The sequence below is a fragment of the Panthera onca genome, chromosome A2 (assembly GCF_046562875.1).
Source record: "Panthera onca isolate mPanOnc1 chromosome A2, mPanOnc1 haplotype 2, whole genome shotgun sequence".
In the NCBI taxonomy this organism is placed as follows: domain Eukaryota; kingdom Metazoa; phylum Chordata; class Mammalia; order Carnivora; family Felidae; genus Panthera; species Panthera onca.
The window spans coordinates 20,242,577-20,263,968 of record NC_138340.1 but is presented as its reverse complement, the minus strand read 5'-3'; the positions used below and the strand labels follow the sequence as shown (position 1 = coordinate 20,263,968).

Here is a 21,392-nt window from a genome sequence, read left to right as displayed (position 1 = left end):
CTTCCAGTGGTTCCACCTCAGCAGCAGGGCAAGAGGCTGAGGCACTCTCTCTTACCTTGCACCTGAGAAACAGGTAAGCCAGTTAAGAGCATCTTCCTAACCCATCACGTTCCCTTGCAGCACTGCAAAAATTCTTCGGTCTGGGGATTCAGTGTCCCTCACAAAAGCTCTAGTTACTGGGCAGAGGCCTGTTCCTTTGACACATCAGCCACGAATAACCAAAGAACCAGAATTCACAAACATTGGGTCAAGTTCAAGAATTAGCCCAGAGAAGCTTCCTCTCACCCTCCATTCCGACATTTGGCCTCTAGTGTCCCTGGGAGTTTGAGGCAGCTCGGTCTCCAACTGAGCATTCCTGGGCTGCCACATTAAGGCTGCGAGGCTGAACAAGAGGGGGAGCCTGCGTGGATATGTGAGAATGAGGCCCCTTGGCACCAATATTACACTGTTCTTCCCCATGACTACAAGACCACACAACTGCTAGACTACCGGCTCGCAAAAAGACCTCAAGATCGGGCACCTTGTCCAACAGCTACACCTCAAGTGGATGAACACGCACGTTTAGGGCAAGAGAACAAAAACTCCAAAACTACCACAGCTGCTGGTTATAGACCTTAGGCTCACCCCTTCCCTTTGCATGGGCTTTGCTCAGGCAGGCAAGGTAGGGTCCAGAGGCAAATTGAAGCCCACCTGCTCTCAGCCAAGGTTAAAAACGTGAACACAGTCCTGACTCAGCCCAAAGAGCTGAGGGACTGAGAGCGGACAATCCATTAGAACTCTGAGCTACACCAGTGCCGCAAAGATGGCGCATTTGTGTGCAGTGGGGAAAAACTTGATTAAACCAAGACTCTGAACAGGATTAAAAATCCATCCTCTGACAAAGGCTTTACTGACAACTTTCCATACAGTTAGTCAAAAAATAAAAAAATACAGAACACAGCAGACAGTATCTTGTACACTAGAAATCAATGTGACAGGAGTCCCTTTGCTCATCGCTGTAAAAAAACCCTCAAAAATCTAAGAACTTAGTGTTGGTAGGGGTCAGGACTCTGTTCCCCCACCAAATGAACCAAAATAACCCAGCAGAGAATTCAAACCAAGGGAGTAGGAGGTGGGGAATCAGCTTTTAAAATGACTGCTTTTGTGACAAATGCGGAGCTGGAAACAGGTCTGGGCTAGGCAGTGTCTCTTACTATAACTATCACCATGTGTTCTTCTTCTAGCTTGCCCAATGTCCTCAGTGCTGACTGGAGGTACTGCTGTGAAAAGTCACAGGGCGGGAAGGCATAGAGCATGCCCGTGCTGTCTCTGCCCTTGGAACCACCCACCGGCAGGCTGATCACCCCCGCGGCCTGCTTCTGTTTCAAGTAGGAGACCAGGTTCCTGAGAAGCCGCCTCTGTAGGCCTGGCTCCACCGTGGGCATCCCCTCAGTGCCAGGCCCGCTGGGGGTTGCCTGGGTGGCTAGAAGCACTGCATAGCCATTGGGGCTCCCCTGCTTGATGCGCCGTGTGACCTCATCGAGCTTGGGCTGGTCCAGTCGCAGGCGCTGGGCGATCTTCAACTGGGTCAGCTTGCTCCCAGAAGTGTGATCTTTGAGGAGGCCGGTGATAACCCCTTGGTCCCCCTCTAGGATGTGCATAGATGTCGGGAAGCAACTGTTTTTCAACACTAGGAGCCCATTCCAACCCAGCTGCAGTGTCTGGGCATACTCAGAAAGATTCTTGAGCTTTTTGGTCTCGTGTTTTGGCTCTTCCAGAGGCTTGGGCTCAGCCTCAGAGGTCCGATGATTGCGCTCGCTCTCTCGTGTCTTCTTCCCGTGGGAAGAGTCTGGAGCCTCATGGTGGTGGTGGTGACTCCTCTCCTCAGCCCCATGTCTGCTGTTGCTGAGAGAATTGCTGCTTGACTCCTTGGTCCCATCACTGGCGTGGTTCTCCTTACGGCTGCGCTCAGGAGTGCGATCAGAGCCCCGGTCCACCTGCTGCCCACCACCCTTGGTCCTGCTCCGTTCCTCGTAAGGGGAGTGGGTTGTCCTCCCGCGGTCACTGGAAAGGCTCCTCCGCTTCCGCCTCTCCTCCCAGGGCTTGGGCAGGCCCCGGTCCCCATCTCCCCAGCGTTCCCCACTCCGGCTGCGCACCGAGCGGCTGTAGCCCTCCAAGCTGTTTCGCCGGTCAGAGCTTTTACTAGGGCTGGTCCAGTCCCCTTCCAAAAAGGTCCGGTCTCGGTCTGAGTACAGGAGGTGTGGGGGGGTCCTATCCCGCACCCGCAGGTCAGCATCCAGGTTTCGGTGCCGGGTATATCCATCCGGCAGCAGCTCATAATGCACAGGGAGGGGTGAGGGCTGGTACTGCTGGGGATATCGAGTCTCCTCTGCTTTGGCAAAATCCACACGCAGCCTTCGGTCTGGACCACCCAAGGGAAAGCCCCTCATTTTTGCACAGGCAGCCTGGGCTGCATCCAAGCTCTCATACTGGATGTAAGCAAAGCTATCTCCCTTGACGTGATCAATGGTTCGAATGCTCCCAAAGCGATCAAACTCCCGGGCCAGAGCAGCCAGTGAGGTGTTAGGTCCCAGGCCACCCACCCAGAGGCGAGTGGTGGGGTTGGCCTTGCCATAGCCTATCTTAATGGGGTTGCGGCCAATCACCCGGCCTGACATGGCCACCTTAGCCCTGTGGGCCATGTCTAGGTTCTGGAACTTGAGGAAGGCATACGCACCGCCCTGGCCACGGGCAGGTCTCTTGATGACCACCTCCTCGATGATGCCGTACTTCTCGAAGGCCCGCCGCAACTCCACCTCAGACACGCTGTGGTCCAGGTTCCCAATGAAGAGGTTGCGCGTGGCGCGCTGGTCGTCCTCAGGCATCAGGTCCTCCTCGCACACGGCCGGGTAGCCGTAGGGACGCCCGCGATCGTCGTAAAGCCCGTAGTAGTCCAGGGCCCGCTCCCGGGATAGTCCCACTGCGGCAGCGGCGGCAGCATCCAGGGCAAAGGCTGCGGCGGCGTGGCGAGCACGGGGCTCCCGCAGCGGCGGGGCGGCTACGGGGGACAGCGAGCGCTGCTTATATTGGTAGCCACTGTGCAGTGGCAGGTAGCCTAGCGGGTCCGCGGGGGCGGGGGGACCTGGGGGCGGCGTGGAGGCGGCAGCGCTGCTGCTGCTGCTTCGCCGGCTGCTCCCACCACCGCCACCACTGCCGCCGCCACCGCCGCCGCCGCCGCCGCCGCGCAGGTACACGGGCTCCACCTTGAGCGGCCGGTCGTAGAGCAGCAGCTGGCGGGCCAGGGCGTGCTGGCGGGCCTCGCGTGCGTCCTGCGGGTGCCGGAAGTTCACGTAGGCCACGCGGCCCAGCTCTGGCGTGTGCGACAGGCGCAGGCTGATCTCACCGAAGCGCTTGAACTGATGGAAGAGCCGGTCCTCGAGGTGCTCGGCGGGCAGCGCAGGGCTCAGGCTGCTGATGAGCAGCGTCTTGTACTCAGGTGCGGCCGCCGACGAGCCGGGACCCGCGGGCTCGGTCCCGGGCGGTGGCGGAGGCGGCGGCAGCGGAGACGCGCGGGGCGAAGCACCTGAAGCGCCTGGGTCCCCGGAGGCCTTGCCGCCGCGTCCCCCGCCGCCGGCGCCCGAGCCCGAGGAGCGGCCGCTGCTCGCACGGTGATTCGCGTCCCCGGCGCCGCGGCCGTCGCGATGCCCACCCCCGCCGCCCCCGCTACCGCGGGGTTTGTCGCGGGCCCGCGTTGGAACGGGATGCTTGGCGCCGCCCGAGGCCTTGTGCGCTGCCCGCCGCCCGCCCGCCTCCGCCTCCCGTTCGCGCTCCCGCGGCCGCTTGGCCGACGATGACGAGCCGCGCCCGCTTGGGCTCGAGTCTCGCTCGCTCTGCCTCTTCATGGCGCCGGCGCAGCGGGCGGGCGGGCGGCCCACAGGCCCCTCACAGCGGCGGCGGCGGCGGCGGCGGCCGAGAAGGCAGCGCCCCCGGCGCCGCCATCTTGGACAAAAGGACTCAGCGCGGCGGTGGCAGCGGGGCGGGGCGGGAGCAGCGCGCAGGGGCCGGGCGTCGCGTTATCAGGCTGCGCCGGACTGTCACGTGACCCGGCGGCGGGTGGGGCGAGAGCTGCGCCGGCATACGTCATCGGACGGCGCCTCTCCGTGCCACATGACCCCGGGTGGGCCTGAAAGTGAGCTCTGACGCCACCCCGCGGCCAAGGCTCTGGGCTACGCGGAAATCATGGCCCTCCTGAGAGCCAGGCTGGCTTGCACTGACTCTGACGCCCGTGGGCTGCGGGCCCTGGGCGTCCCACGACGCGTGGAGTAGGAGTGGCAGCGTCTGTGGGCGCCGGGCTCCCGGGTCTTAACCCAGTGGCTCTTTACGTGGCCTCCCCCTAATCCCCACCACGGCCGTCTCCCGATTAGGGTCCGGAATGGACAGGCCCGAGAACCTCCATAGGCCCCGTCCAGGACCCACCGCCCACAGAACAGGCATCCTTAGCGTTCTGGTATCCTATGCAGTGATCGCCGTAAAGGCCGCGAGGCCATGGGCTCTGAATGCACAAGGCCAGACCTGGCAGGCGAGCCAGCAAACCTGCCGTTTACCAAGTGGGAATAGGCTCCTTGGCGCCACTGGGCCCGCCCTCTGCTGCAGCCACCTGAGCAGACAGTGGGCTGTAAGGACAGGGCCACGGAGCCATGGGTGAAGACAAAGCCAAGTCCAGTAGTTACCACAGCTTGCCACGCTTACCTCTGGCTGACCAGTGCCCTTCTGTTCACCTCCAGGCGAGATGTGGGGCCAGTGGGGTGGGTGGAATGAATTCTGCCCAGGCGCCCAAGCCCCCTCAGGATGGCTCCATTCCCCCGAGAGCTGTTGGAAGCATTGCAGAACCTGACCCAACTTCAGCAAGGCAACTGTGGGGTGGGTTAAAGCCTACCAGTTCCTCCTCCTCCCACAACCATAAATAAACCACTCCTGGAACAGCTGAGGCAGGTGCAAGGGGGAAAGCTTAAACGAAAACACCTGTAACATTGCCAGAACTGACCTACACTTCCAGAAGGGACGAGTTAACCCTTTCATAGATAACCTCGGGGGTCAGCCCTACAGTGGGAGAGGTTGTTGTTTTCCCTGTTCTTGTGTTCAGTGTGGCCTGTAGGCCATGGCCATCCATCTCCTAAGGCTTCTGCCTTTAGCTGTGGATTTTCTCAGTGCCTGTAAGGGGATCAGGACACTGTGCTTGTCAGATCCTAACAGCTCATTCTCCAAAACAAGGAAGTCTTGGCCTGAGAAGTGGCTCAACCTTGCTTTCCTCTTAGACGTGGTGTTGTAGATGTGCAAAATGTGGGGCCACTGCACTAGTGGATGCCACAGCAGGCTGTGACAAGGCCTGTGTAGGCAAACTGAATTTAGCAACTGTATAATTTATAAACTGCAAAAAAGGAAGACTGAAGTCTTTCTTGGAAAAGCACTACTGGTCTTTCCCTTCAGGTGGTCTCTGCAGGCCCAAGAAGCAAAGGGGTGTCCACCAAGCCACAGCTTACGCTGACAACTGGGTTCCCCAAGAGCCAACCCCAGAAGTAACTAAAAAAAACAGACTCTGGAGACTCTTTGGGGACAAGACCTCAACTATTTTAGACTTATCTTGGGTAAACAAAGGCAAAAGGCAAGCTCTCACTGACTCTTTGTATAAACTGACCTCTGCATATCTCACAAAACCCCAATTAGGCATCAGAGGCTTGGGACTGACCCTACACCACAAACTCAGATGACCAAGTAGATGGCCAGATCTGGATGGTGCTTGGTGGAGGAAGCCAGGCCAAGAGCATCTTTAGAAATGTGATGGTACTGAACACAGGCAGCTACTGAAGTCATCATTCCAGAAAACCATACTAAACATACCCTCAGTCCTGCTCGGACCCAGCCCTGATATAAGCCCCTCCCTTGCACACCAGATTCAACACCCTGTGCTCTGCCAAGAGGCTGTTCGGCCTCCAGCTCCCCGGGTGGGACTTCCACTCCAAGTCACCTCGGGGTGAGGCATGGGACCCAGTCTTCTCCCGGGCTCGCCTCCAGTCCTGCACGAGCCCCCATGCCTCAGCCCGTGTCCTGCCTGGCATCTCCGGCACTGGCGGCCAAGGGGCAGATGTGAAGATAGCAGACAACTCTTGTGAACTGGAAAGCATAAACTGCTGGGATCTTCGTTAGGGCTGAAATCCTATTTCAGATTCACTTTAATTCTCCAGGGACAGCTAGAAATGTTCTTCCTTTAATAAAAAATTCCCAAACACACTTTGAAGTCCTAGAGTAAACCAGCAACAGAACAAAGTGAACCCCCCAGGGGGCGCTGTAGAGCCAGCATCGGCAGGAGAGCTCCAGGCTTCACACCTGACATTGTCAGGAGCCTGCCTAAAAAATAAATTACAAAAAGGCTGCAGGGAAGACGCAAGTGGAATGCTTTCCCCACAGGTGCAGCGGGGGGCGGGCAGACTACAAATCAGTCCGTGAACCGGCTGCCTTGGGGGCATATTTAGGCATCAGTTCATTAATCTTCCGGATGTAGTCAGACTTCTCTGCACAGCCTTTGCACGTCTCCCCCCAGTCGTCCAGGATCTTCTTGAGTTCTTTAACCCGGAGCTTCTTCAGGTCCACTGTGCTCAGGTCAATCTGCTTGTCTGGAGGAGAGAGTAGGGAGAGCTCGTGGGAGTGGCCAAGGACCCTCATAGTCCTGGCATGGGTCACCCCAGCACAGCCTCCCATCCGTTAAAACAAGCAGTCCTACTGGTCAGAGGGGGACAGACGTTTCCAGACACCTGCAGGTGTGTGTCTGTGCCCAATGCCCTGAACTGGGGGAACTGGCCTGGGCCCTTTCACCGGAAGGCTGGTCTCATGCTGGCAGCATCCACCCAGACATGCAGTATTGCCAAGGACAGGGATGGGGGCTACATGGTTCTTACAGGAGGAACCTTACAGGAGAAATGTGGTTCCCACTCCAAGTGCCTTGAAAAATAGTCACAGTAGAGGTCAAGTCACTGTAGAATGACAGCTCCACGGTGACAGAGCAGAGAGACCCCCTAGCTCCAATTTCCCAACACAGGCCCTGGTCAAGAGCTTACTCTCTCCACAACCACTTGTGACCACAGAGAGACCTTGAGCCAACAGCCTGTCAGGTCACAGTCAGGAGACTGGGCATCCTTGACACAAGTGGACAAACACAGGCCCTTGGACACTCAAGTCACAGTAAAACATGCTGGTGCTGCTTAAACTTTACAGACAAGGACAACTATTCCTGGTCCTGTTTCTGAGGCCTGCTTTTCCCCACCAGTAATGTCGGCAAGAGAGATGCTGCAGCAGCTGGAACTCCTGGCCTGCCTGTCCACACACAGCATTTCTCTTCAAAATGAGGAAGATTGCTGGGCCTTCAGAGCTTATGACCAGGACAGGTCAGGCCACATCCCTTCTCTGCTCAAAATCCCATGTTCCCAACTTGACTCAGATTAAAGATCTGAAGCCAAATCTTCACCAACCTGCAAGGCCCTCTGTGCCCTGTCTACCGGCCATGCCTCTGGCTGCCTCTGCACTGCCTGTTTGCTCAGCCTGGAATGTTCTTCCCTTAGCTGTTCCCCTTGGCTAATCTACCGCCTGCCTCCAAAGTATGTTGAACGTCACCTCCTCAGTGAGGCCTATTCAGACCTCCACCCATGAGGCCAGATCCACCCTGCCCCTCACTTAGCACAGTCTACCTGGCTATAAAGCTCACGAGGCTCTCGTTTCTCACCTGCCTCTCCCAGCTACAAAGTCGACTCCTAATGCCTGAGCTCAGAGGGTCCGTGTTTGTTAAATAAGGTTTAGCCACACTCACCATACTTTAGCTCACAGATTTGGCTGTCCTTCTTTTTGAGCTTCTCACAGACCTTCTCCACAGGGATGTGGTGGGCCAGGGGCTTCGACACCTCGTTGATGATCTTAGTGGCAGCGTCATCTGTGGCCCCAATGTAGTAGCACTGCAGCAAGAAAGGACAATGACCTTCAGGAGGTTTCCCTTGAAAGCCTTCTCCTCCACAAAACACTGATATCTCAAAACATCTCTTTGCCAGGACCCCCTTTCCCCACGCCCTCTCTGTACCAGCGGTCAGATTCAGTCAGCGTAAACCCTGGGCTCTTAGTACATGCTCAGTCCCAGAGCTGACAACCTCCACATAAGTTTAAGAGTCGCCAGGATTCAGACCTTTAAAAAAAAAAGACACACAGGGGCGCCTGGGTGGCTCAGTCGGTTAAGCGTCTGACTTCGGCTCAGGTCAAGATCTCACAGTTCGTGAGTTCGAGCCGCGCATCTGGCTCTGTGCTGACAGCTTAGAGCCTGGGGCCTGCTTCCAATTCTGTGTCTCCCTCTCTGCTCCTCCCCCGCTCATGCTCTCTCTCTCTCCTTCAAAAATAAATAAAAACATTTAAAAAATTAAGAAATAAATAAATAAAAATAAAAAAAGACAAACCAGCGATTGCCAGGGAAATTAAAGCTACAAAAATCATTTCATTAGGGCTCTTGTCCCAATTCAGCTCTGGCATACCCTGTGCCCACTTTGTTATCTTGTGTCCTCGCACGTGGCCTCTGAACACTCACATGGTTGTTCTCTCTTCCTGGGATGCTCTTCCCTCCTGCCTTTTAATGACAACTCTTCCTCAGAGAGATTCTTGACTATTTTGCCTAAATCAGCATCTACCCTCTCTGCCAGAGCACCGTGGTCTATTTTCTGCTGGACACTCATCCCACTGCTGTCATTTGTTTGCCTGTCATTTCTCCCCACTGATACTCCCAGTGCCCAGCACCCAGTACGTGCTCATTCAATACTAACAGGGTAACAAAACCTCACAACTGCAGAATTCATGAAAACACTGGAGACTGGAGTCCCACACTAGCATACTAACAGAACAGTTAACCTCCTGAACAGGCAAGTGGGCAGGGCCAGCCAAGGAGGGTAACCAGCTACTCACCAACCGATTCTCTTTGCCTCTTGCTTCCCGGCAGAATTTTATAAGCTCTTTTTCAACAGAGGATGGTGAGAATGTGACATCTCGATCTTTGAGGTCCTGATAAAATCTTCCCAGATAAGAGATACAGACTGGAAAAGAGAGGGAAGGGAGATGCTCAGCAATCACCAAGGTGCACCCCAATCCACCAGGAGGGAACTCCGTCATCAATTTAAATAGCAGACAAGGTGAGAGATGAGTTTTTCCATCACCGGGTTTTCTCAGGTGCCCACGGGCGGGCAGAACCCACCTCCGGGTTGCTGGGGTCCCTTGGTACACCTAGGGCACATGGGGAACGAGCATCACCCAGTGACCCACACATGGCTCCTCCCTGCTCCTTCCATAAAGTTTAAGCCGAGATTGAACACGTGTCCTTGGGATGGACTCACTGTGACCTCAGAAGAGGCCAAACCGGAGGGCGAAGACAAAAACAATCCAAACGCTTCTCATTTCCAAATACAACATCGAACCCGAGGTGCGGCTTCGCAGGCCCACCGGCCCCAGAATGGTGCCCATGGCCGGCCCTGGGGACTCCCGACCTGGGCCAGGGAGAGCCTCTGCCCCGTGATGGGAAAGGAAAGAAACTCCGGCGTTATCTCAATTTCAAGCCAAGTTTTCTGCACGATCTAGTTCCAACTTTTTCTTGTTGGACCAGTTTCCTAGGCTCAGGAACTGTTTTCTAGGCCGGCGTCCGCCCCTCTTCGGGCGGACCCCGCTGGGACGGCCGCCGCCCCCGCCCGTTCCAGCCCCGGCCTCTCGGCCGTTCGGTGGTCTGGGTGGGTTCAGAGCCGCCGCCAGGCCGGCCTCGGTGAGCGGACCCCGGCCCCGCCGCACCTTCGCAGTCGCCTGGCCGCAGAGCCCGGCCGCCCGGCAACACGCTCAGAGCCAGCGCCACCGCCAGCCCCTGCGTGGCCCACATCCTCCTCCTCCTCCACCGCCGCCGCCGCCGCTGCCGGACTGAACCGCGCCCGCCGTGAGGAGCTGCCTCCGGGTCCCGGCCGCGCGCCGTAGTTCCCCATTGGCGGGCGGACCCCGCGCCCTCCCACACGCCGCGCTCTCATTGGTCCACGCGCCCGGGAGCCCAGACGGGCGGCTCCACGCTGCCCTTTCTTATTGGCTGGTAGCTTCGCCCGCCCTTGGCCCTAGACAGTTGTCGGCCGCTGATTGAACCAGGGCGGCCGGCAGGAAGCGGCCGCGAAGGCGGCGGAAGGGATCCGGGCCGCCATCTTGAGTAGGGGCAGCAGCTGTGACAGAGGCGGGGCGCCGCGGACTGGCGCAGAGGACTGGTGTGGGGCTCGGCTTCAGCTTTGCGCCTGACTTGTCCCGAGTAGTCCCTGCTCTGGGACCCACGTCTTCCCGAAAAATCCCTCCCCGCCCCGGGGCCCCAAGGGCAGGCAGGGAGAGCTGACCGCTGCAGGCCAGGTTTCGGGAGGTTCTTTTCTTTTTTTCAAACGATACCGTGGGCGGAGGATCCAGGCTTCGGGAACGTCTGCGGAAGCTCTTGCGCCCGCGAGGCCTGCCGACCCGGTCTGAATGTCCGCATCAGGCCGGAACCCGTCTTGTAGGAGCTAACTGGACGCCGGCCGGGGTGGACAGAAGCTGGGCTGGAGGATTTCTCATTGGAAGGGCCCTCTCCGAGCGGCCGTCCTAGGCCTCGGGGAGCGCCTGGCCTCCTTAGGTGCTGTGGCTGTAAGATCCGAGCCGGCCCGCCTCAGCGAGGAGCTAAAGGACTGGCCCGCCGCCTCCGGTTTTCCCACCGAGCCTCAGGATCCCTGGCTGCCGGGGGCGCCTCCTGGGTGGGGGCCCGCGAGTCAGCCGACGAGCACTCGAGGGGGTTTCCTCTTTGGCTGCCCTCCCTTCCAAGTGCAGGGCTTGGCTGTCTGAAGGCAGGGCGTGGAAAAGGCTGGCTCCGTGCTCCGTGCAGAGAGGTTTCTATGGGGCTAAAGGGCTTGGAGCCCAGCGACAAGGGATGGAGAGGGGCACTTGGGCTGCTCCCATTCAGTGAATTCAGTGGGTCAGTATCAGGTATTCATCTTTAATTCACATCACAGCAGTCAAAGGAGTGGGGAAAGGGGGAGAATCAAGTGGCAGATATTTACATCTAAAATTCACATTACTTGTTGGATTTAGAACATGCTACCACAATATATACAGTAAAATACTTTTTGGGACACTAGTACAAATTGTTTTTCCTCTTAACTTTGCTTTCTGGTACAGGTATAAGATAATTTTTAAACCACTTTTTTAAACATAAATACACACACAAAAAAAAAAAGGTTAGAAGTTTTCTTATTTTAAATAAGCACAGAATGCCAGAGGTTAAAAACACATTTATAGGGCTGAATACCAATTGGACATCACACTCTATACATTTTTTGCTCAAATTCCTGTACAAATACACAGCATTCAAATAGGTATTTACAAATAAGCTTGAAAGAATGAAAATCAGTATTTCACAATCTTTTCAGAGGATTCTCATTTCTGGCCTCCCACTTCCCCTCAGACTGGCCGTTCTCCAACAAAAGGGATTTGGATTATGTCCTTTCATCCAGTTAGGGAAAATGGAAAGGGAAGACAAACCTAGCTTACCTTACATAAAAAAGCAAGGCCAAACAAACCCACAACCCACACTGCCCTCCCTACCCTCCTGTGCTACAAGGTGGAGAAGGTCGATGTTCTTATGTGATGACTGCCTTGTCCAGGGATTGAGGTTCAGAAGTGCCCTAAAATCTAAAGATGCCCTTCTACCTAAAATTCAAATCCAGAGCTAGCCCCCCACTCTCTAACACTTGTGAACACCACATACTCTACGCCTGCCCTCTGAGGTCAGGGTTGCCATGACTCACCCACTCTACCTAGAGCTATCCTTATAATTATCAGAAATGACCCCTGGTGAGAGACACCCCCAGATGCCCTGAAGGTAATGTGGCCCTTCATCTACCCAATTGGTTACTTGCTGGCATTTCCTGTTCGATAAGCTGGCATTTGTTTACAAGAAAAGAACACCTTGGCTGGCCTTGTCTGTTTGGAAAGGTGGGCTGTGGGGGAAAGGATGGAGGTCTAGGGCCCAGGGCCTGGCCAGAAGAGGAACTAGGGGAGAACACATCTGCTCAATAAGGAGAAGGCAGCCTTGTGACCATCAAAGTTGTGAACTTATGCAAATGAAAAAAAAAATTTTGTAGACTTTTTTTTAAGTAACTTAGAAGCACCCTGGTAAAATACTATTACCACCCCACCTTATCCCCCCCCCCCCCCCCGCAAATAATAAACCAAGAGAAAAATCCGTGCCCTGACCTGAAAAAGTTTCCTATAAAGATACCATTGCGCTCTGCCCAAAAGATTGGGAAGGCTGGAGAAACTGCCCTCCTGCCCACCCTGAACCCTGAGTGGTGGTCCCCGTGGGCTTGGAGGGGGGGGGGGCGGTGAGCTACACTTGGCCACTTGAGAGAGGATAATTCAACCTGTGTGGCTCTCTGCTTCCAAAGGAGGGGCTTCCTCCCACCCTCTTTACCTAGAAGCTTGCTGAACCTTACCACGAGTCCTCAGGGCTGGAAGCCTGGCTGGGCAGCCAGCCCCACTGCTCAGAGGTAGTGCTGAAAATCCCTGATTCAGGAACTGGATGACAGGCATTCTGGCCACTTCTGAAAGAGGATTTCTGGCCCCTGCCACACCCCAGCCTCGCTCTATACCAGCTTGTCTCTCAACACTTGGCCTCCTGGGCCATGGGGAAGAAGGTGGCTAGGGCCTCTGGCTCCACACCCCCACACAAGCGCCGGGGGCAGAGGGTGGGAGATAACCTTTGCAGATCCATTCATCAAGGGGGCTCCTGCAGGGCATGAGGTGTATGGAGAATGTAAGGGAGCAAATGGTCAAATAAAAGCGATGGAAAAATCCAAGGTAGAGTGAGAGACAGGGCTGGCCCATGGAAGCTTGGCAGTGTGCCCTGGGCATGCAGTTAGGCCAGGTCACATGCCTGAGCTGGCAGGTTGGCTCAAGCAGCCCCTCAGTCTCGCACTCCTGGATGGAAGAGTGGGCAGGTGGGTAGGCATTTGTGCAAAACGGCTTGTAGCTCCCTTGTCCACCTGTGACATGTAGTCCACGTGGTCCTTGCGATCCCTGAATACAACCATGAGTTCTTCTGTCCACACAGCAACAGAAGAAGTCCCTAGTGCAATTTCCATTCTTCTGTGCATCTCTGCCCTGGAGGGAGGGCCTGGAGCTCCTACCCCTGGGCCCTGCAAAGCTGCAAAGCAATTCTCTCTGTGCAATATCTCCATATAGCTCCACGTGGTCTGGAACTGCAGGAGGAAGAAAGCATCTACTGCACAAAGGAAAGAAAGGAAAACCCATAGAATGGAAACGTAGAAAATGAAATAAAAAGAGAAGCCACAACCCTTCATGCTGCTGCGGCCTCTGTACATGGCAACACACAAGTTCACGGCAGTAGAACGTAGACTCGGGGTGGTTCTCTCCTGAGTGCCAGGCCTCTCTGGCTCCCTGGTGAGGGGACTTGCTTTTCAGACCTGGAGTGGATGGGCAAGCTGCTCACAGAGGGCGGCGTCCCAGCCGCCTCCTTGCCCCTCACTGTTCCCCTCGGCCATGTTCCCAGGCCATGCGGGCCTGCTCTTCCTTGGCGCTCCCTGGGGGCAGTGAGGCCTTGCGGTGCAGGCCCCGAGGCCTGTCAGCATCTTCGCGTAGCAGCACGCCTTCATCGTGCTCCAGGGCCGGCAGGCGGGTGTGGTAGGGCTTGGGTGGCAGCGCAGGTGGGTCCATGGGGTCCTGAGGGATGACACACCCCGGTGCTGAGTGGCTTCGGCATGGCTGGGCCTTGATGGAGTCCAGAACGGCGGACTCGGAGAGGCTGTAGTGGACAGGGAGGTAGGGTGGCTCAAGATCTTCATCTGCATTCCAGGCCTGGCTTGGCATGGAGTCCATGGTGTCAGTTCGAGGTGGGACCTCTGAGGAGTGCCCAAAGTTACTCTCGCTCAGGGAGGACACGCCGCTGCTGGCACTGCCAGACAGTGTAGAGTTGCTGCCATCCAGACCTGACTGGGGGCTTGTGGGGGAGGCTGGGATAGGGTGGAGAGGAGACTGCAAAGGAAAGGGTGGGCATATTAGAATCCCTTTCTCCAGACAGGTGGGCTGGCCCACTAGGTGAAGAGAGGACCAAGTACCCGCACATATTGGATACACATTTGTTTCTTCAGCAGCTGCCCCCCAAGCAAGCCAGTGGAACCCCAGAATCAGCTACATTTCTGTGGACAAAAATGGCCCTGGCCTGGCTGCTAGGCATTTATATCCCGTGTGGCTCTGGGGTGCTAACAGAAGGGCTGGGTGGGCAGGCCAGTGCAGAGAGCAGGAAGAACCCCAGGGGACATAGGCCAGATGAATGCATTCTGTTGCTAAAATCTGTGACAGAGACTCTTTTCCAACATGCAGAAAAATTAAGGAGTTTTCATAAGGCTTTGCTGTCTCCTGTTTCTTGCTTTTGACTGGCCTCTAGTGTAAAATGCTCTCTGATCTACCATGGAAATGTCTTTTCACTTCTTGAACTGTAGTGCATTGATACCTAGTGGTGTCAGCAGGGAGTCCCCAAGCCCCTCACTGCCCCTTGCCGGTGCATTCAGGGTACTCGTGTGTTGCTGTCCCCAGGACCCTCTGACCTCCCTGTCCCCATCGCATTGATTGCAGGACACATGGGTCATCTGCATCACAAGTGTGGCTCTGGCCACCCCCAGCTTCTGCCAGGCTGGTTGCTCTGGGACAGAGGAGCACAGAAGGGCTGTGGTTCTTTTCGTAGACCCAGGAGATTCCAGAGCAGACAAGAAGATTCCTTTCACACTCTTGTGGGGCTGTTGCTTCAATACATTACCTTGCGCAGAGTCCGGGCAGGCAGGGCCGGGGGGGTGTCACCCAGGGGGTGGTGGAAGGCGTCAAAGTGTAGGGAGTAATGACCTGCAAAGGGAATAGAACAAGAGCCTTAGCTGGGGCTTTCTTGGGCTGTGTGCTGGCACATCTTCCAACTGCGCAGCTGTGGGAAGAGTCTCCTGGGCACCCCTCAGCATTGAAGGTCACAGAAAAACCTCTCTTTTCACTGAAGTTCTCCAAAACAGGCTGCTGGAGTAAAAGGCACCTGTGCCACACAGAAGGTCAAGAAGGTCAAGTACGGCCAAGCCCATGGAACGGTGGGCCACAGGCAGTTGTAGCTCTCCGACAGGCTGGTGAGGAGCCGGCCAGCACAGTCTGTTCCATTGTCTTCAGCCCCCCTGGTTGGGAAGGCCTTCCTGAGCTCACCTGCTGTACTTGGAAACCTCACGACCCCAAAGCCCAGCAGGCTTCTTCCTGTGGTGGGGATATTTCTTCCTTGGCTGAGTCAGCCCAGAGAATGGCCCATCTTCTTAGTCTCGAGGGCTGCTACCCTCGCCTCTGAGTTGAGTCTGAAACCAGGGGCTATCTGGGGGACCCGCTGGAGGTCTTCTTACCATGCAGCAGGCTTCGGGGAGGCACTGGGGGGGCCAGGCTGCGCCCCATGTGGGCAGACAGGAAGGGCTGGGCCTCTCGGGCTCCGCTATCCAGGCTCCAGCTGCTGGGGGCTGCTGGCACTGCTGAAGGGTGGAAACAGATGGCATGAAGGGAGGTTACTTCTGAGCCATCCTCAGGGAGAAGCCCATCTTACAGCCTATGGCTTCTCCAGGTGTGCACTGTGTAGCCAGCACATGTGTGAGTGGCATGCCAGCCCCCCAAAAACACTGGCCACGTGAGACACTGTGGCCCATGGGGGAGAGTGACCAGGGACAGAAGCTGCTTAAGAGGATAGCAGCAGAGTGGACTGACGTCTGAAGAGTACTCAGGGTGAGGCAAGCTGAGAGACAGTGCAGCAAGGAGTGAACATCTGCAGCCTCCGGGATTTGTCAGAAGAGGACAGAGAACAGAAGTGAGCAGAGCAGAGTGGAACGGGCTGATGGGACAGAATGCAGACAGAATGCAGGCCACAGAGCTCCTCACCAGAGCCAAGTCAGGGCTCTCCAACTGCCCTGGCCTAACAGGAAAAGCAGGGAGCACAGGGGGCGAGAGGCACAGACTGCCCCATCCTAGAGCTAGTGCACAGCCAGGGTGTGGGCAGGAGTTGCCCCCCAAAAGGCCTCTGGTAACATACAAGCTGTTCCCACCCCACTGCTTCTCTGCCTACTGACTGGATTTGGGATGCACAAAGGGTTTTCAGGCAAGGACTGGTGTGCCTGCTGAAGGGAAGAGTATACAGCCCAAGAGTTGTGGCTCAGGTCTGGTTCCACCCGTGGCTTCCCAAGAAAAGGGAGGGCTGTGGGAATGAGGGTGCTTTTAGGCTTGCAGAGAGGCCCAGTTCCTGGCATCCACATGCCATGGATGCAGGGTAGAGCGGGCCTTGGACAAAGGGAAACAGAGTGTCCATCTATGCCAAGGAAGGAGGCCAGTGCCAGAATACTGGTCCGTTCACACCCCTCCCCCAGCCACAGCTGAGGTGAGCAACTTTGCAGGAGAGGAGAGGAAAGGAAGAATGGCTGGATCTTGGGCTAGAGGGTGCCACTCTGCAGGAACAGCAGGGGACATATAAATACTGTTGGCCAACTCCTCCTGGAGACCAAATACCACTGACAAGAAATGTGTCTTTTCTCTAATGGAGCTAGGCAAACATAATCTCCCTTTTGGGCTATCAGCAGCAGGGAAGCAGCTCATAATTCAGAGACCTAGCCCCCAGCTTTGTTCTGAGGCAGTTATAACTCAAGTGTGCCCAAAGAGGCTGGGGTTTGTGCTCTTCCAGCGCCAGGTACCGAGCGGGAAATGCTAGCACCTAAAGGAATAGAGAGGTTCTGGAAAGGAAGGAGCTGGGGTCCAGCCTTCAAGGAGGATGTGGCCAGGAGGGGCTGGGCCCATGTGGTCCAGGGATAAGATAGTTATGCCCTTCTCCTTCCTTCCCATTAGTGAGGAACTCGAGGGCTTGCAGTAGAACACAAGGTAGAACTCTACTACCTGAACAGCCTCAGTTCTAAGGACTGCTCAGTCTCATGGGATAGCTGATGGCAGGTGGCTGGTGGGAGGGCATGGCAGTGATTGGGTGGGCAGGCACTCAGCTGTTGCCTAAAGGGAGGAAAGAATTCTGAATGTGATGAGCACCAGGTGGATTCTACCAGAAGGCCTCCTTGGAGAGCCTGAGGCAACTGAAGAACAAGATAGGCCCATTCTCACACAGACTCTCCTCAAGATGGGGCATGAGCTTCTGGGTCCTCATCACTGAAACTTGCTCTCTCCAAAGAGAAAAGTTCTAAAAAAAAAAAAAAAAAGCCCCCGAATTTCAGGAATTAAGAAGCTTGGAGGTGGGTCTGGGCAGCTTCCCCAAAGGGGTCCTGACAGCCCAAGCTCTCACTGCAGGGCCACAGATGTTCACCCACAAGAACCCACAGGAACTTGTGGGCAGCGAGGCTATGGGGCAAAAAAGCTGGCAGGCTGCAGGGCTTTTCAAAGGGTGCCTGCCTGAGCCACTCCAGTGATCCAGAACCATCTAGTTCACCCTATAGACTGATGTTGGTGAGCAATGAGGCCCATGGACCTCTGCCATGTGACACAAATGCACTGGGGCTAGTGGAAAGTCTAAGATGGAGCGACTTATCCTGGCAGAAGGGGGCAATCCCTACTGTGGCCTGGCCATTTCTTGCTCTGTCTCTGTGAACGGAGGTCCAGCACAGGCCTGAGAGTCACTGCCTGGCAAAGAGAGATGACAAGTGAGAAGCAGAGTCCTTGTGGGACTCAGGATCCTGATGACAAGAGAATGGTGATAAGTATGTATAGCTTCTGCCCTGGAGGATCCAGGAAGAGACTTAGGGAGCCACTACTCTGGCCTGTGTGTTCCCACTAGGCAAATGTCTTATTTGCTGCCCACAAAACACTGGCACTGTGGCATGGACATGCTTGCTGTGGCCTCAGCCTCTTTCCTTCCCACACTTGGGGATGGGCATGTCCAGCTTCTTGCTGCAGCCTGGTCTGAGGCCTGGTGTTCTTCTTTGTCCAGTTGGCATAGGGTCCTGGTCTGGCCACCAGCACCCACTTGAGCTCTGAGCTCTTCTGTGCTCTTGGCTAGTTTTCAGATGGCCCCACATCTCAGAAGAAAAGATACTGTGGATTTTGGCCCCTGAGGCCAAAATGGCACTCTATTTTGTGGGAATAGGTGCAAGGTCCAGGTAAGCCGCATGTTTTTGGGATGTGCAGGCTTGAGGCTAGGAAGTCATCTTCGGCGGGAATCTCCATATCCTTTGTGGTTGAGCACCTGGTACCTATGCCTACCAGCCACTGAGGTTGTGGACCCAGTGTCTGGTCTCCTTAAAGAAGACACAGAGGCATGTCCTCTGTGGTGAGCAAGGGAGGAACAATGACAGTGGGGACAGTAGACAGCACTTGGTGAGGAGGTGCAATGACAACATGGTGACAGCTTTGGAGGTACAGGTTCTGATGGGACAGCAACTTGTATTCCTGGGGACTGAATTTGCCCTAAGCTCCACCAGATGAAGGAGAGGGAGGGGAAACTACAGGGAGAGGGGCTGATATGGGGCCAGGTTCTGGGTGGCAGGTGCTCTAGCATAATCCTCATATAGGTATTGCTTTGTGTTAAAATTAAGTCAGATCTCCATGTGTGAGGCTTTGGGCCAGGGTCATGTAGGGTCCAAGTCTGGTTCTTCCATCAGCTTGCTGCAGCGGGACACAGGGTAAAACTCCACTATCCAAACATCCCCTGTTCTAAGGACTGCCCGGGTTCATGCCCAAGTTGATGGGCTTGTAATCCCTGCTAATAAGATAGACTCATAGCAGCTGGCCACTTGCTGGCCAGAGTGGCTGCAGGAGGACTCAACTCAGAGTACCTAGGGCTTCCTTGGAGAGGATTGTCTCTGGGAAATTCACTTTGCCATGGTCTGTCCTTCCCATTCTTCTAGGAGCTTGCTCAGCCACAGGCCTATTCTGAGCAATAAGGAGAGGTCCCTGAGGGCCCAAGTTGAGAGTGACCAAAGGGGCCATCGGGCCTGCTGAATCCTGGAGCTGGTTGGGAGAAGCCCAACAGTCTGAACACAGCAGCCTGAGTTTCCATAAACATGGGCTCAGGGCAGGTAGCAGCTGGGGCCTCTCTGAAGGTGGGCCCTTGGGAGAGAGATACATAAACTAACAGGATCCAAACGTAGCATCAAACCGGACATGGGTTAAACAGTGAGCACAGGAGTTGGTCAGGACTCTGGACACACAGACAGGCCTGGGTGTTGGAGTGTGGCACAGCCTTGGCCAGTTGGTGCTCAGGGACAAGAGTCAGACACTCAGGATGGGGACAGACATGGGGGAAGGCCACCTGGAAAGGGGAACAATACCTTTTTCAGCCACAGACAGATTGGGATCACTGCAGGGTTTGCAGGATCCGACCACTTGCTGGAACAGGGCCCGCTGGAAATTTGGCAGCTGAGGGGGGAGAAAAATATCAAAGATGGTGAAAACAACCAGTTACACCTCAGGAGGCAGAGCTATGGGCCCAGGAGCCAGATCATATTAAGAGAAGACAGGGAAATCAAAGCAGTGGTACCGATCATGCTCAGCCATAGGAAGACTGTCCCTCGCTATCTGGCTCTGAGTGCTGCCATGTCAACATTGGAGGCACCTCCCTACAATGCCTGGCTGGGCTCCAAGCTGTCTTGTACATGGCCAAGAAAAAGGACATAGGCACCTGAGGGTATCTAACTGTATCCCTCTGTCCTGACAGGGAGACCCATTGGCAGAAAGGACTGAGGCACCCCTCTACCCCTCAGCACTGGCAGGCTTGGCCTCCTGGAGATCCTTGCACAGGCCCAAGTTAGCAATGTGGATAAGGCAAAGGGCAGCACTCAAGCCTAGAAAGTCACGGACAGGACTCACTGTTCTGATGGGCAGCTGCCAAGCAGGCCTGCTCCCTCTACCTGGCAGGGCTGACCAGGCACAAGGAAGTACAGCTGAGAAACACCTTGCACTCTGGGACTAGGTAACAGTTGCTTGGAGGTGATTTTCATGGACTCTGATAGAAGGGCAGGCAGATTGGGCAGAGGAAGTAGTTAATCCCCACAGCTCTTTGTTCAAGGCCCCCAGGTAGGACATCCAGAGAGCTGTGCAAATGGTGGAGAGAGTAGCCTCAAGAGGCAATGAGGGGCTTCAGATAGATGGATGGATGAAAGAGGCAGAGTCTGTCTCAGTGAGGATGCCCTTCACACACACAGGGAGGAAGACCATCCTCCAGACCCATGTCCACCACTGCCTTCTCAGGATAAGAAAGAATGAGGTTCCTTTGCTAGACTGTTTATGGATAAGGAGTCCAGGAAGCTGTACAAGCAATGGGTTGGCAAGAAGGACAGCCACACAAGCAATTGTGGCTCTAACCCGCCAGCATTCTTCCTACAGGTCCACTCCATCTGGATTGCTGATCCTCAGAGCCACTGCAGTCCTGTCCAGAGTGGGCGCCCAGCAGCCTTCTGAGGGTCTTATGGCAGAATGAAGGAGGCACACAGGGCAATATAGAAAGCCTAGCAGATGCAATGAGGGCAGCCCAGGCCGCCATACTTGCAGCAGAGGGCAGTCAGTAGTCTGGGTCCACTACCTGTCCGTTCTCCAGGATGGCTGCTGGATACATGGCACTGCTTGGGCGGTCCCGGTGTGTGGGCAGCAGCAACATCATTTCCCGGGCGTGGCGGTACTTATCTGGCAGAGAGGGAGAGCCTGTAACCAAGTGAGAACAATCACGCACAGATGACAAGCCACAGATGGAAGGCCCAGTGGGCAAGCATCCTTGGGGCCAGGGAACCAGGGTAGGTGTCCCCTTGCAGCTGGGGTGAGGATGAGCTCAGCAAGCACAGGAGGAATGAAGCAGAGCCCGCTGGTGAGATGGTGGTGGGGCCACACCTGACGTCCCAGCTGAGGTGGGCATACTGCAGACTGGGGCAATGCAGGCCCACTGATAGAGCCCCCTCACGATGCTTAGAGGCAGATCATGAGAACCGAGGACAGGAGCTGGGCCCCAAAGGGCCCCCTGCACCCAGCGCTCTTGGGATATGGGGTGACCTGGATGCTGGGCTCTTTCAGGGGGCCCAGCCATGGGCACAGGCCAGCTTGCAATGGAGCCATCACACAGAGACAGAGACACTGAGATAACATAGTGGCATGGTTCTTACTTGACGCATTGTGTCTCCCCACACTTACCGTCTCCAGATACCAACTGGCCCTGTTCTCAGCTGACCCCCTACCACCTTTGCCCAAAGGCTTCTCCTTCCCATATTCGAGGCCTCCAGAGCCTGGCCTCTGCTTTCCTTGCTGTCCTACCATAGCTCCAGAGCCAGGCTGGCTGGGGGCCCAGGGCC

At 55.8% G+C, this 21,392-nt stretch overlaps 3 protein-coding genes across 6 annotated transcripts in view; all 3 read right to left on the bottom strand.

Annotated features, from left to right (window-relative positions):
• Positions 1-859: 859 nt before the first annotated feature.
• Positions 860-4,003, bottom strand: RBM15B (RNA binding motif protein 15B). Its single transcript, XM_060631132.3, has one exon. It carries the CDS (start codon positions 3,879-3,881, stop codon positions 1,176-1,178), a length of 2,706 nt encoding a protein of 901 aa, XP_060487115.3. The 5' UTR covers positions 3,882-4,003; the 3' UTR covers positions 860-1,175.
• A 2,219-nt stretch (positions 4,004-6,222) lies between these two features.
• On the bottom strand, positions 6,223-12,633 carry MANF (mesencephalic astrocyte derived neurotrophic factor). The gene is made up of 6 exons (XM_078435596.1): positions 12,537-12,633; positions 10,138-10,532; positions 9,838-10,057; positions 8,968-9,095; positions 7,838-7,979; positions 6,223-6,650 (listed from the first exon to the last, which is right to left on the bottom strand). Exons 1-6 carry the CDS (start codon positions 12,631-12,633, stop codon positions 6,466-6,468), a joined length of 1,167 nt encoding a protein of 388 aa, XP_078291722.1. The 3' UTR covers positions 6,223-6,465.
• DOCK3 (dedicator of cytokinesis 3) overlaps positions 11,316-21,392 on the bottom strand; it is a 597,071-nt gene continuing 586,994 nt past the window's right edge. For 3 of the 4 annotated variants that reach the window (XM_081794945.1, XM_081794946.1, XM_078443039.2), the window contains 5 exons: positions 20,636-20,754; positions 19,386-19,473; positions 15,486-15,608; positions 14,876-14,958; positions 11,316-14,094 (listed from right to left, as the gene is read on the bottom strand). In XM_081794945.1, the coding sequence (XP_081651071.1) occupies positions 13,585-14,094; positions 14,876-14,958; positions 15,486-15,608; positions 19,386-19,473; positions 20,636-20,754 (923 nt within the window). In that variant the 3' untranslated portion in view covers positions 11,316-13,584. The remainder of the gene's footprint in view (positions 14,095-14,875; positions 14,959-15,485; positions 15,609-19,385; positions 19,474-20,635; positions 20,755-21,392) is intronic. The other variant, XM_078443040.1, reaches the window with a different exon arrangement.